Genomic DNA, 13257 nt, shown 5'->3' with positions numbered 1-13257 from the left:
GAGTTGGGAATGGATGGCAACGCATAGCCAGGGTCTGTGTTTCCCGCACCTGCACCCAGATGGGAAATGTTTCTTAAGTTCTGTTGTTGGTCCACGTCATGTCAGCAGTGTGTTATGGAAATGCCCACAGTGTGTCTCATAGATCTAGGCCCCATGCAAGCCCATGTCCTGGGAAATAGCCAGCTCAGGAGTGAGTTTTCAAATGGAAGGACCTACACACTCAATCCCACAGGTAGGGGGAGGCCCAGATGATACAGGCCTGACTTCGGGTGACTGGGGTGCTGCAGGCTTTCGGGGTCTTGGTTGGCTTGGGTGATTATTACAAGGAAGCAGTGCTGCTGTGTGCCATGGTGAGTGAATGAGTGAAAGTTGGATGCCATTTGGTGAGAGCTTCACAGCGCTGTCTTTAGCCCCTGAGCCACCAGGGAGGTCCTGGATGCCATTTGGGACAGCACCAGGGACAGGCCCAGTGTGCAGCAGGCCAGTTCTGCCCCTGTCCTCCCCACACCCACCTGGGGCAATATTGGTTACAGCCCACAGGTGGGAGGGGCACATGGATAAGCAGGAGCCCCCTTTGGGAACCCAAGGGAATCCTGGCATTGGAACAAAAGAGAAAATGAAACTGGCAGCTAAGCCCACTTTGCAAAAAATTAGTATCTAGACAGACATTTGAAGACAGATGGCCTGCCATGCAGAGCGAAGAAGAGGAGTCACAGAAACAGAAGTGACGATAAAAATACCGATGGATACCAAAGAGCCAGAGCAACGATAGCTCTGGCCTGGAGCCTTCTGAAGGCCGGGAACCCCAAGACAGACAATGCAGACTCAGCCAGGTCTTTCCCTCGCTGGCATAGAAACAAAGCTGGCAAAGACAGCTTTGAGTGGTGTGAGCGGTCATGAGGGTTCATTGGGGTGACTGGCAGCTGGTAGGATTGTGTCTCGTGCTTGGCCAATCAGTTCCAAGTAAACCCTGGGAGTGTGGGGTGGCTGTGAGTCAGGTTAACTGAGCAGCGCATCCTGAGGCGGGTCACACTGGACCTCGGACCTCATTTTCACAAGGACAGCAGTGTCCCTTCAATGTGTCACACTGCTCTAAGTGCCAGGGATCCTATAATAAGGGGCGCCCAGCCCATGCCAGCTCACCCGAGATTCTGCCTCTGTTCTAAGTGCTCTAGAGCATCAGGGGTTACATCTGGAACCCCACATCTCTTTCTACCTGAGAAAACCTGAAAGCATTCCCACATGGAGACGGGGGGTGGAGGGGGCTGGCGGGGAGGGTCCCTGCTGCCCGTGCCTGGCTGGGCTCTGTTCAGCAACCAGCTTCTCCCCACACCTAGCGTTCATTTCCCACACACCCTGCCTGGTGCCTGTTGCATTCATTCACCCTTCCGCTCAAAGGGTGTGCTCCCCACATCTGCTTCTGTAGACATTAGGGTTTGTCCCACCACTGCCACCCCATTAATCTTCCCCACCTGCACCTGCCCTGGGCTGGCTATGAAGAACCCAATATTCATCTTACTGTGACCCAGGATTGAGGAAACAAATAACAGAACTCTGAGCAGCTTGTTGGCATATTAGCCTGGGGGTACCCACTGGATATTCCAAGATGGGGAGGAGGCTGTTGCCAATCATGGGGGGTGGGGAGAACTTGGCCTGGGTGGTAGGTATGTCCTCAGGTAACTAGAAGTGAAGCAATAGGCCAGAGCCCCACTGCAGGAGGAAGGCTTGGGGTATCAGCGGAGCAGCATCTGGGGCTTCTGGGACAGTGACCTTTGGGAGGCCAAAGGGCCCGAGCACTTCCAGAGCTTCCTAAGAGCATAGAATTCTAGCTTAGGTGACTGTGGATTTGATGCCTTCCAGGGAAACTTCGAGAATGGAGCCTCATCTTATACGGCACAGCCGAGCACCCCTACAACACCTTCAGCTCCCACCAGTCCCGCTCCCGGATGCTGGAGCTCTCCACCCCAGAGCTGGAGCCCCCCAAAGCTGCTGTGTCACCATCCCAGGCTGAGATCCCCGAAGAAGAAGAAGAATACACAGGTAAAGAAGGGGAAGCCAGGTGGCCAGCCCCTGCCACTTTTGGTTTTCCACTGTAGCTTTTAAAATGTGGGGCTGTTCCGGGCCAAAGGTGGGGTGATGATAGTATGTCCTCCTTCTCTCATGGAAGTTGTAATAATGACGGCAATTTGCACTCACACAGCTCCTTCCACCCATGGCTCTCCCAATATTTTACAGACCAGTAAGTATGCTTCAAACCAGTAAGTATTCTCCAACCTTCCCAGGCTGGGAAACTGAGGTCCCATATGCCCAACCAGAACTGGGACTGGGCCCTGGGGCACCCCGTTTCCTCTGAGCCTGTTTTGAATGTCCACCTCCTAATGACAGCCTCTCAGGTGTGTCCATGGCCAGTGTTGGAAGGACAATGCATCTCTGGGGCTCAGGACGGTAGGGTTGAATGAATGTAGCCTGGAGAGGAGGTAGCCATGGAGCAGGCCAGGCCCTGAGGGCTGGATAAAGACCCAGGGGAGGGTCTCCGGTCTGTAGCTACTGATGCCAACTGCAAAAGGCTGAAGGCTCACACAGGGAGTCAAGGCATCTGATTGCTCATTTTTTTCTCCAGCCCCACCATTGATAGGGGGTCCTTGGCACTAGGCCTCCTTCTCCCTTCCTGGAGGCTGCCTCTGGGCTGGGCACATCTTAATTAGCATGGAAGGCAGGAAGCCAGACCCCCTGCGTCCCGCCATTGTGACTGGGGAGACACAGTGTTTCTGGTTGGGCATATTTTCCTTCATAAACATTTAGGCTACTTGATAAATGATGGCTGATATCTAAAGACTATTGATGCTTTGAGTTATCTAGTATCTTCTGGAAAAAAAGTAACCAAACAGGGGATTCTACCAATACATATCAAGTATAAATTATGGTTGATTCAATATTAAATTTCTGCTACCATTCCTGTAAAATGGAGTGCTGAATTATGTATGGACTAATCTGCTCTGTTTCCCCCTGTGATTTATAAACTGTGGCAAGGCTCAGTAATTATTAATAAAGGACTGGGTATTTTTTTTTTTTTATTTCTTAAAATCTGCTCCTGACTCTAACCTTATGCTGCTGTCCCGTAAGACTGTTTTTGAAACCCTGTGACTCAGTCTTCCCAGAACCGTCTGGAAGATGGAGGGGCCGCTGGGTGATGGGACAGTGCCTGTCTCTCAGGGAAGCTCCCTGCAGTGTTGGGGGCCAGTCAGTCCGGAGGGCAAGTAACTGGGAGAGGGGAGAGAGAGGCAAGAGCAGGAAGATGCCCTTGTGGAGGGCAAAGGAGAGAGAATTTTGAAGAGGGGGGATTTGGGGGGCAGAGGAGAGGGAGGGAGGAGGCAGGAGAAGGAGAGAGGACGGAGGAAACAGTGGATTGGGAAGGAGGGGAAGTGAGGAGGGGACAGAGACCAAGAGGAGGAAGGGGGAGAAAGGAAAGGAGAAGAGTCAGGAGGTTGGGGAATGGAGGGGAGGGATGAGGAGGGAGGGAGAAAGTGAGGAGGGCAGGAGGAGCAGGCACTGACAAGGGCCAGGTGGAATGGTACATCTGCTTGGTCCCCTGGGGAAGCGTCTGTCAGACAAGCAGGGTGCAAAAGCTCAGGGAAAGAGAATGCAGGTGAGGGGTGATTTTTGTTTTATTAAGATTTATTTATTTATTTATTTATTTATTTATTTATTTATTTATTTATTTATTTATTTATACAAGCACTGGGTACAGTCAGAAGCGCGGGAGGGTGAGAGAATTCACCAGAGCCAGAGCGGGGAGCAGAACAGGCAGACTGAAGAAATACACTGCTGAGGGGAGCAGCGGGTGCGGCAGGAGAGGTCTGTTGCGCCATGTGGGACCCTCAAAGGTGGCCGGGGATCGAACTGGTGCTGCAGAGGCTGCTGGCAGCTTTGCAGCCCAGTGCTCAACCGCTGCGCCACCAGGGGAGGCCCAAGGTGAGGGGTGATTTTGAAGTGGGTGATGATTATTAAAAACTTTGCCCAGAGCTTGCAGGGATGAGGGCCGGAGAGGGTGAGGAGAGAGTCTCCAGAATTCGAAGTGCTGGCCTGGGGGGCCAGGGCTCGCCAGAACAGGCGGAAGGGGGCCCTATTCCCAGGGGTCAGCAGCAGAGGGAGCTGGGCAGCACAGGGATGGGGGTGCAGATGGGAAGGGGCCAGTTCTCGCTGGACAAGAAGTAAAGGGGAAGGGTGAGGGAGGCTCAGAGGGGGAGTCCAGCCACCGTGGATGGCATGGGCCTGACTGTCCTCGCAGGAGAGGGGGCAGGAGAGCGTCTCTGCGAAGGGGGCAGTTGGGATGGAGTTGGAAGGGACGTGGCTCATGTACGTAAGCCACAAGGAGAAAGATAAATCCTGGATGGAGTCACTTATAGAGAGAAACCAAACAAAGGGTCAGACAAAAACAAGCTTTAAAACCAACCCTTGAAAGCTGACCACAGAGCTGAAGCTTCCAGAGGGAGATGGGGAGGGGGCAGAACAGGGCTGCGGGGTGGGGTGGGGGGGAACTAGGGGGAGAGCACAGTGGGCCAGGCTGGAGGACTGTGTGTGCGTTGGTGGTGAGTGCACTATGGTGACCACACTGAGGGGAGGGCCTGTACCTCCAAAATAATATTAACAATGGCATGAACCAGTGGTGTTTCAGTAATGAATTTATGAAAAGCATAAAAAGAACATCTGGTCAGCTGACCTGGCTCCCTAGGGATGGGGCAGAGAAGGCAGCCGAAGTGACACCTGATCCCTGAGCCTAGGAGGTAGAAAGTGAAGGCAGTGGTAGGGTCTGGAGTTCCCAACATAAATGTGGGTGTGAATCCAACTGGATACAGGTTGGGGGGGCTGGCATGTCAGGAAGATTGGGGATCCAGCAGGAAGGCGGGACCAGGGAAAGGCAGGGGCTGAGGCACTGAGGGAAGAGCCCTGGTGGTGGCCAGACTGTTGCCACAGAGCCAGCTGGTGCTGAAGAGTCCAAACACCGCCGTGATCAAGCCTGCCCCAGGGAATCGCTGGGATGCTTGGTTGAGAAGCAGGTCCTAGGCTGCCCCCCTACCACACACACACCCGAGGCAGTCTGGGGTGCCTGAAGGAAGCACTGGAGGTGACTCCTAGAGTGGCCAGCAGATGCGCAGGCCACGAGGGGAGGAAGCCTGGGCTTCAGGAGAGAAGCAGAGGAGGATGTGTTTGCTGAGGGCAGTCAGGACCAAGTGGTCATCCATGCAAGGGCTGGGCCTCTGCCTGGAGACATTGTTACAGGACAGCTGGACAGGCAAGGGAAGATGCTTCACGGTCACCTGACTGGTCAGTTGGCACCGTGTTGGGTCCAGACTCAGGCAGGTCCATACTCACTGGACACCTGAGGATGGAGGCCTGGAAGCCTTAAGCAACTCAGCCAGCTCTCGGACCTTCAAAACAGAGCTGAGGCCTGCAGAAGGGTGGCTGTTGAGAGGGGAACAGCAGGCCTAAGTGCTCATGACAACAGGAATAACATGGCTCACCCAGAGACTAGGTCAGCAGCAGCTGAAAACACGGGCGTTCTTAGGAGGCCTAGTTTATAGGGATGAGACAGCCAGGCAAGTAGATTTAATTCACATTCATGGAGGAAATGAATCTGATGTTGGATCTCTTGAGACATGTTGAGAACCACACTGAGGAGGGTGTCTCACTGTGGAGGGGGTTGTCTCTCAGCATCCTTGCCTGGACGGTGACTTTCTGAGCTTTCTACCTATTGGGCCTCCACAGTGCCAGGAGCCTACCTGCCCTCCCTGCTGGGGTTCTGCTGTCCTTGCTGTTGGATGCACCCCAAGCTTGTGTGGAGCTCCCCTTGAGGTGTTTGACTACCTCTTTACCACAGAGAGGCCCCGGGAGAGAGGGGGCACTTCTCTTCTGGGGCTTGGGGTAAAATCTACACACATGGACCAGCAGCTGGAAGCCAAGCTCCAAGCTCTTCCCCTAGGCTACTTCTGTCTTGGGATATTCTAGAATATTCTGTTTGTAGATGGTGAGGACACCTGCATTTTCTCAGTCTCCTCTCTACTTTTCCTCCTCAGCTGCTTGATTGGACTTCAGCCACTTGCTCCAACTGTTTATGGTGCTCCAGCTCTGCTCAGTGCCTTTCTAGGTGCTGGGAATTTAGCAGTGAACACTCTAGACTAAATCCTGCCCGAGAGGAGCTTCCCCTTCTCCTGTCTGGAATCCTCTCCATCCCCCCAAATCTCTTAAGATTGAGGAAATTGTTTGCTTTGTCAGATGAGACAGATCTACCACTTACTTTTCTGGGCCTTGCAGAGAAGCTGCTACAGGGAAAGACAGAGGCCCTGGGTCAATTAGGTCTCTGAGTCTGGAGGCCACAGCTGGTGGGCGTGTTGAAAAGGCCTGTGCCTACTGGCTCCTGTGTTGGCAGTACTGTGGACAATAAATGTAAAACAATGGGGCAAAGTAGAGGAGAAAGTAAATGGCCTGGGGTAAGATGGACAAGAATCAAAGCAAGTAAGAATTGACTGTAAAATACCAAAACATGGATTGAAGCTGGAAGGGATTATGCTAAGCAAAACAAGCCAGGAGAAAAAAGATAAATATCGGATGTTTTCACTTATATTTGGAATATAGAGAAACCAAGCCAAGTGTCAGGGGAAAAAGGAAGACGACTAAACTTGCAAGCTGACCATAAACCTGTGTACAGCATGGTGGGGGGTGCAAAAAAGGGGAGGGATTGCACAGGGGACTAGTGATGGATCATGGGTGCCATGTTGGTGGGAGAACTATGGAGAGAAATCAAATACTATCCAAAAATTAACAAAGGTGTAAGAAAATAAACCATTAAATCTTTAAAAAATAATAATAATAAAGTGGCAAAACGGGCTGGAGCTGGGGAAGGTGTGTTGGGGTGTTGCTCAGTGAGGCGCTTCAGCCAGGTGTCCAGGGACCCCGACTGGGAGATGCCACTAGGGGGTAGCAGGATGGATGGGGCTTTCAGAGGGGTTCACAGTGGTCCCACAACAAAACCTTTGGAAATATCAACAATGATCAGCCTTCAGGCAGGGAAGCAAAATAAGCTGGGCCTGGCCCTGGGGAGGTCTGGAGGGCCTTTAGAGATGGATGAAGAGCAAAGCCCTATTGTGGCAGCAGGGAATGGGGACTTTTGTCTTTCCCGTGTGTCCCCACAAAATGCTGCTGGCCAGCAACTCATCTCCTCTGTCCTAACTCACTCCCTGCCCTCCAGCAACCAAAACCTTGTGGGTTAATTTTTATTATTAACTTATTTATTTTCTTACATCTTTGTTAATTTTGGGATGTTTTGATTTCTCCCCTCCGATCTAGTCTGCATAGTCTCCCACCACCATGACACCCCTGATCCATCACCACAGTCTCCCGTGCTCTTCTCTCCCAGATTTTAACTCCTCTCCCTCCCCCTCCCCTGCTGTGTGCAGGTCTCTGGTCACCTTGCAAGTTTCGTCTTCTGTTTTTTTTCCTGACAAGGGGAATAAACGGAACCAGGTCATTACCTGCCCTCCCATCTATCCAACATCTCCTTAGTATCTCAAACTGCCTTTCCCATCACCGACCCCGACCCATACTGCTGGCCATCCCGGTCTGGAGTCCTCAGACCTCTGACCCTGGGGCTCCAGCCAGGCTGGGCCCACCTGCGGCCAGATTCCCAAGGGGCTGGGTGCTATAGCCCTGCATCCAACTCCCAGGGAACCTTTTCCTGGCCCTACTAGGCCACCCTAGCCTGACACAGGGCCACGGGGGCTGGATTTGGTTGAGAAAGCTCTCTGTGGGTGAAAGGAAATGCTTATTTCTTTAAGGTGCATGCCATCCCGAGTGTGGTGACAAAGGCTGTGATGGCCCCAATGCAGACCAGTGCTTTAACTGTGTCCACTTCAGCCTGGGGAGTGTCAAGACCAGCAGGTAACGGGCTCGGATTCCATCTGCATGTTCTGGAACTTCCTTCTTAGACCCTCTGCCCACTTAGCAATCAATGTAACCTCCCCTGTGTCTCCCCACCCCATCCCAACACCACCAAGATCACATTGCGGTTCATTGCTTTGGAATGTTGTGTTTGTTAAAGAGAAATCAGGAACTGTGGCATTGCAGGGTCTGCTTGGATGCTGTTCCTGTCCATTTTGTTCAACAACAATGAATGCCACACTTGGGACCTGTAGACAAGTGTCATTTTAGGGGTCAATTATAATCTACAAATCAGCATTGTCAACCATGCCTGGGGAGCACACCCCTCAGGACCCAAGCAGGGGTGCAGGGGTGCTCGGGGGGCAGGAGCACAGGTGTGATGCCCCTGGCATCATCAGGTCCAGGGCACGGTACACTCACCTTGCTCTGTGCAGAGGCAGCGGTTCCGCTGACTTTCTTCACTGCCCATGGGACTCACTCCCCACCGGCACCAGTGGTGGTGTTTGCTGGACCTGAAAATTCTAAAAGTCAAGTGCAGTTGGCCCGAACAGCTCAGCTTGGGCGGCACGGGGCCACTTATTCATGGAACAGGTTCCATGTTCACAGAGTCAACTAATCGCGCTATCATTTGGTTGAATCTGCAAATGCAGAAACTGCAGGGTATGGAGAGATTTTCAGCTGGGAGGGTCATCAGTGCCCCTGACCCCAAGGGTCAATCATCCCAGCTCTGGTGAGAAAGGATTCCCGGTTCTTACCCAAGTCCTCGTCTCTCTCCCTTGTACTCAGGAACCTCTCAGCTGTGCCCCCCAGACAGTGGGCATCAGAGCTTTAACCTTCAGCTGCCCTGCCTTAACCTGAGCCAGGGGCGGGGTTGGGGGGTCTTTCGGGGTTGACCTGCAAAGACCTCTCCCACTCGTGCCCCCACAGGAAGTGCGTGAGTGTGTGTCCCTTGGGCTACTTTGGGGACTCAGCAGCGAGACGCTGTCGCCGGTGCCACAAGGGATGTGAGACCTGCTTGGGCAGGAGCCCGACCCAGTGCCTCACATGCCGCCGCGGGTTTTATCACCATCAGGAGATGAACACCTGTGTGACGCTCTGTCCTGCTGGGTTTTATGCTGATGAAAGTAAGTGCAAGTCCATGGGCGTAGAAGTGATGCTTCAGCCTCTCTCTGGCCTAGGGTTCCCTCTGCTGGGAGAATTGTCCCAGCCCTCTGCTTCCTGTCCTGCTATGTCATTCTGAGAAAGGAAGGCGAGGTGGTGAAATCGGGGTCCTCAGACCTCTGACCTCCTTCATTAATAAAGGTCCCCAGACACACCTGAACAGAACAGCTGCATGATGTGGACCCACATCCCTGGTCGCCCGTCTGTAAGTCAGTGTCCATTACCGAATAGAGGGGTGACTTAGACCGCCTGATCTCAGGCTCAGTCTGATTACAGGCTTCAAAAGATGAAGGCCAGGGTTGGGGGAGGGGTGGTTCTCTGCTGTTTGTCCCGCAATGTCTCCTGCAGGAAAGACTGGACCTCTCTGTAGCGCTGAATGGGGGTCAAGGGATTCAGCTCTTGTTTAGAAACTGGGTTGAAGTCCTTGCTAGCTAGACCTGCTGAGCTCACATTGGGGTTTCATTTCCCATTGCAAAAATCAACTATCCTTGGTCACCCACACATCTTGACTGAGCACCTACTGCTATGTTTAATGCTGCCCGGAGACCCTGAGAAGGAGGCCCAAGGTGTAGCAAGCAACTCTCAGCTTTTAGGACCAGGTGAGGCTGCTGAAGTGCTAGAGTGAGTGGCCCAGATGATAACCTAAAATCCAGGTGGGACCAGTGGTCACCCAGAATTTCCCCATGAGGTAAAACAGGTGTCATCGATTCATTCTCAGTGTCTATAGATGTTTCTGGAGTTCAGGGTCTAGCTACTCACCACTCATAAGCCAAAGCTCAAGAGACAAAAACAAATTTCCCTGGTAGAAGGAAATCAAGTTTAATCAGGAGCCAGCAAACCTGAGAACATGGTGGACTCTTGTCAAAAAAGACCATCTTCTAGATTTGGGGTCAAGTAGGGACTATTGGGGGAGTACTCAGGAAGGAGAGAGGTGAACAGGTCTGTGTCAGCAGGATTTCAGAGAAATTGGGAGGATTTTCCAGGAACTGTATCCACGCCCCTTTTTCTTCTAAGCTTGGTCTTGACAGGGTCTGTCACTGAGCTGGTAGGCATGCTCTTTATATGATAATGAGGTTGTGTCACACTTCCACCTCTGTCTTAGTTTCAACTGGTTTTGCCTGGTTTTCTAGTAAGAAAAAGATAAAGAGGGGTAGAGCAAGGACTAACAGGGCAAAGTTGGGAAATGTTGATTCTGGTCAATGACATAAGTACCAAATCTTGATGTAGACCCTATGAAGGTGTTAGGGGGGAGCTCAGAGACACCCCCACACTCTATCCCATCATGTTTATAAAGACTTGCTTCTGATTAAACACACCTCAGCCAGGAGCTGGCTTCAGTCCTGTTAAAATAGGCAGAACCTTTTTTGATTGCTGAGTAATACTCCATGGTGTGTATGTACCACATCTTCTTGATCCAGTCATCTATTTTTGGGCATTTGGGTTGTTTCCAAAGCTTAGCTATTGTAAATAGTGCTGCTATAAACATAGGGGTGCAGGTGCCCTTTGGAATTAATGTTTCTGTGTCCTTTGGGTAAATACCTAGGAGTGGAGTTGCTGGATCCTATGGAAGCTCTATCTTTAGTAGGTCCAGAAATCTCCACACAGCTCTCCATAGTGGTTGGACCATGCAATTTGCAGCAACATGGATGGAGTTGGAAGGGCTCATGCGAAATAAGACAATAGCAGGAATGTAGAAAACCTAAATAAGGGACCAGGAAAAAGACTAATTGCAATAAAGTAAAAATCAAAATCAACAAGCAGCTGTAGACCAGAGACACACTACAGTGGGGGGCAGGGGGAGGAGAAGAGGGATTAGGGTCAGAGAAAGGGAGTGGGAGTTGTATGGGGACTATAACCAAAATGAAAATGCATACATTATGCAAAAATGAAAAATGATGTAAGAATTATATAAAATAAAATAATTCATAAAAAAAAATAGGCAGAACCACAGCGCACCTCCTTAGAAGGGACCCACCTCCAAAGCTCTGGGTTGTCTGAGGACTTTAATTTATTCCAGAAAGAGAGATGAGAGAACTGTGATGGACACTGGGTGGTGCATCGACCCCGCCCTGAAACGCCCCCAGCTTGTTCCACCCAGATTGGATTCACTTCCATTTCCTCCTTTTCTTTTTCATGTCGTCTTCTTCTCCAGGTCAGAAAAATTGCCTTAAATGCCACCCGAGCTGTAAAAAGTGCATTGACGAACCTGAGAAATGCACAGTCTGTAAAGAAGGATTCAGGTAAAGCCTTCCTTCAAGCCTGCAGAGTGGCCGTGTTTCTGCAGACAACTGTGTCTATCACTGCTGCCCAAATTTTTGCAACTTTTCCCTAAAAACTAAAATTTCAGAGACCAGAGCCTTTCAGGATGAAGATTCTGAGTCTGCTGAACTCATGTTTGCAGGTGCAGATTGTTGTTTGAGCCGGAAAGTTCAAGGATGGGTACAGTCTCTACATTTTATGCAGTGTTTGGAGGATGGGTAAAAGCAGCAGTTAGTCCTCGCATGTCAGGAGCTGGCTGCTGGGAGCCTGAGGAGCTGGAAGGGAGCCCATTTTTAGGCACCGGTAACCCCATTTATTCTGGTCTCCCTTCCTAGCGAGGGCAAGGGAGCAGGATCCCAAAAAGCCCATCCTCCTGTCTCTCCATCCCTCTGTTCTCACTCTTCCCACCTCTTGTTTCTCCCTTCCCGGAGGGCAGCTCCTTATCTGTGACTGCTCTTCACATGCCTGGCTCTCCCTGTTCCGCCAAGCTCAGCAAGTGTCGCTGTTAAATACATTTTACTGGTTCATGCTTTTCATGGAATATTTGGGAATGTTTGTTTAGCCTGCTTGATGCAACCAAATTGCATTTAATGCAATTAAATATACATTGCTTCTTCCTCTGTGTTACTAGCTAGAAGCTTAGAAAATATCCTGTTCAAAATTACGTGGTGATCACTCCAGGGACTAAATCTAGAGTCTGCCTGTCAAGGAGGAAAGAGGAGGGTCTACAAGAGCAATTTTTCACACCCCAAAATGTGCAAGGCACATACCCTGGGCCCTTGTTAAAATGCAAATTCTCAGCAGCCCTGAGCCTGCATCTCTGCCAGCTCCCAGGTGACCAGGATGCTGCTGATCCTGGCGGGAGCAGACTTTGTAGGGTCTTATGAAGACCTGCAGCCCACCTGCCCCTGCTGCCATCCTACCCAGATGTTCTGGGTCTGGAATTCACGAGTAGGGTTGGTTCTTTTGGAAATAGAGAGGGTAGGGAGAAAAATTTAAAGGGCAGTCTTCTTCTAGGTGCTCACAAAGCTGCCTCATTCACGCTTCCCAGCAATCCAGGAAGCAGATATTGTTACTAACATTTTATTAACAGGGAGAGAAACAGTTTCCCCAGGAAGCACAGTGTTGCTGCCTTAGCAATGTTTCCTTTGCCTGCACCTTTCTTCAGATCAGGGTGTGGGAGACATGAGGGTCCCCCGCCCAAGTTTGGGGGATTCTAGGAGAGGGAAGGGGAAGCAGGACCCCCAGAGTCAGGAGTCCTATCTGTGATCATTTAAACCCGCTAGCTGGGCAAAGAAGGATTAGACGTGGCATGATGCCGTGGTGAGGAAGGAAGGAGGTCCCCAAAAGGGAAAAGACAGGGGCTGGGTGGGGGATGACAGAGCCAGCCCTTCATCTGGGGCCTGGGAGAGGCCGGCTGTGACAGCAGCTCCCACCAAGGCCCCCAGACCTCAGGCTGGTCACTGAGGTGGGGGGTTGCTCTATGATTGCGACTTGATTGCAACTTGGGAACTTGATTCCCAGTGGAGATGTGCGGGGGAGCCCCAGGGCTTGTCTCTGCTTCCTGTAGATCCCGGGTCCCCTAGGGATGAGGGGACCACATGTTCAGGTCAGGAATGGTGTCACCGGGAGAAAATACCTCTCAGGCAGTAGCTTCACAAACAGAAGCAGGGGTTCTGGCCCTGACAAGCAGGGAGAGGCACGCAAACTCTGAAAACATCGTCAGCCATAATCCACAGAAAGCTTCCTTTTATTGCCCAATATCCTCTTAAGCTGTGGCTTCAAATCATCGCTGTCACGTTAAAGCAGGGAGAGCCGCCGAGCTGCTGTCGCCTGGCCATCCATCTCTTTAGGGGGATAAATGCAGGAAGCGTTCTCGGGAATGGCAGTTATTAAAGACTT

The 13257-nt window shown here is 51.4% G+C and overlaps 1 protein-coding gene across 1 annotated transcript in view; it reads left to right on the top strand.

The window, feature by feature from the left end:
• PCSK6 (proprotein convertase subtilisin/kexin type 6) overlaps window positions 1-13257 on the top strand; it is a 163098-nt gene that overhangs the window by 138661 nt on the left and 11180 nt on the right. Inside the window, 5 exon segments of the mRNA XM_037510085.2 lie at window positions 1861-2040; window positions 2201-2239; window positions 7833-7935; window positions 8863-9059; window positions 11249-11336. Coding sequence (XP_037365982.1) covers window positions 1861-2040; window positions 2201-2239; window positions 7833-7935; window positions 8863-9059; window positions 11249-11336 — 607 coding nt within the window.

This window comes from Talpa occidentalis, unplaced genomic scaffold (assembly GCF_014898055.3).
Source record: "Talpa occidentalis isolate TD23 unplaced genomic scaffold, MPIMG_talOcc4v2.1 talOcc4.14, whole genome shotgun sequence".
NCBI classification, from domain to species: Eukaryota; Metazoa; Chordata; class Mammalia; order Eulipotyphla; family Talpidae; genus Talpa; species Talpa occidentalis.
The sequence above is the reverse complement of the archived record's forward strand: the minus strand, read 5'-3'. Positions and strand labels throughout refer to the sequence as shown.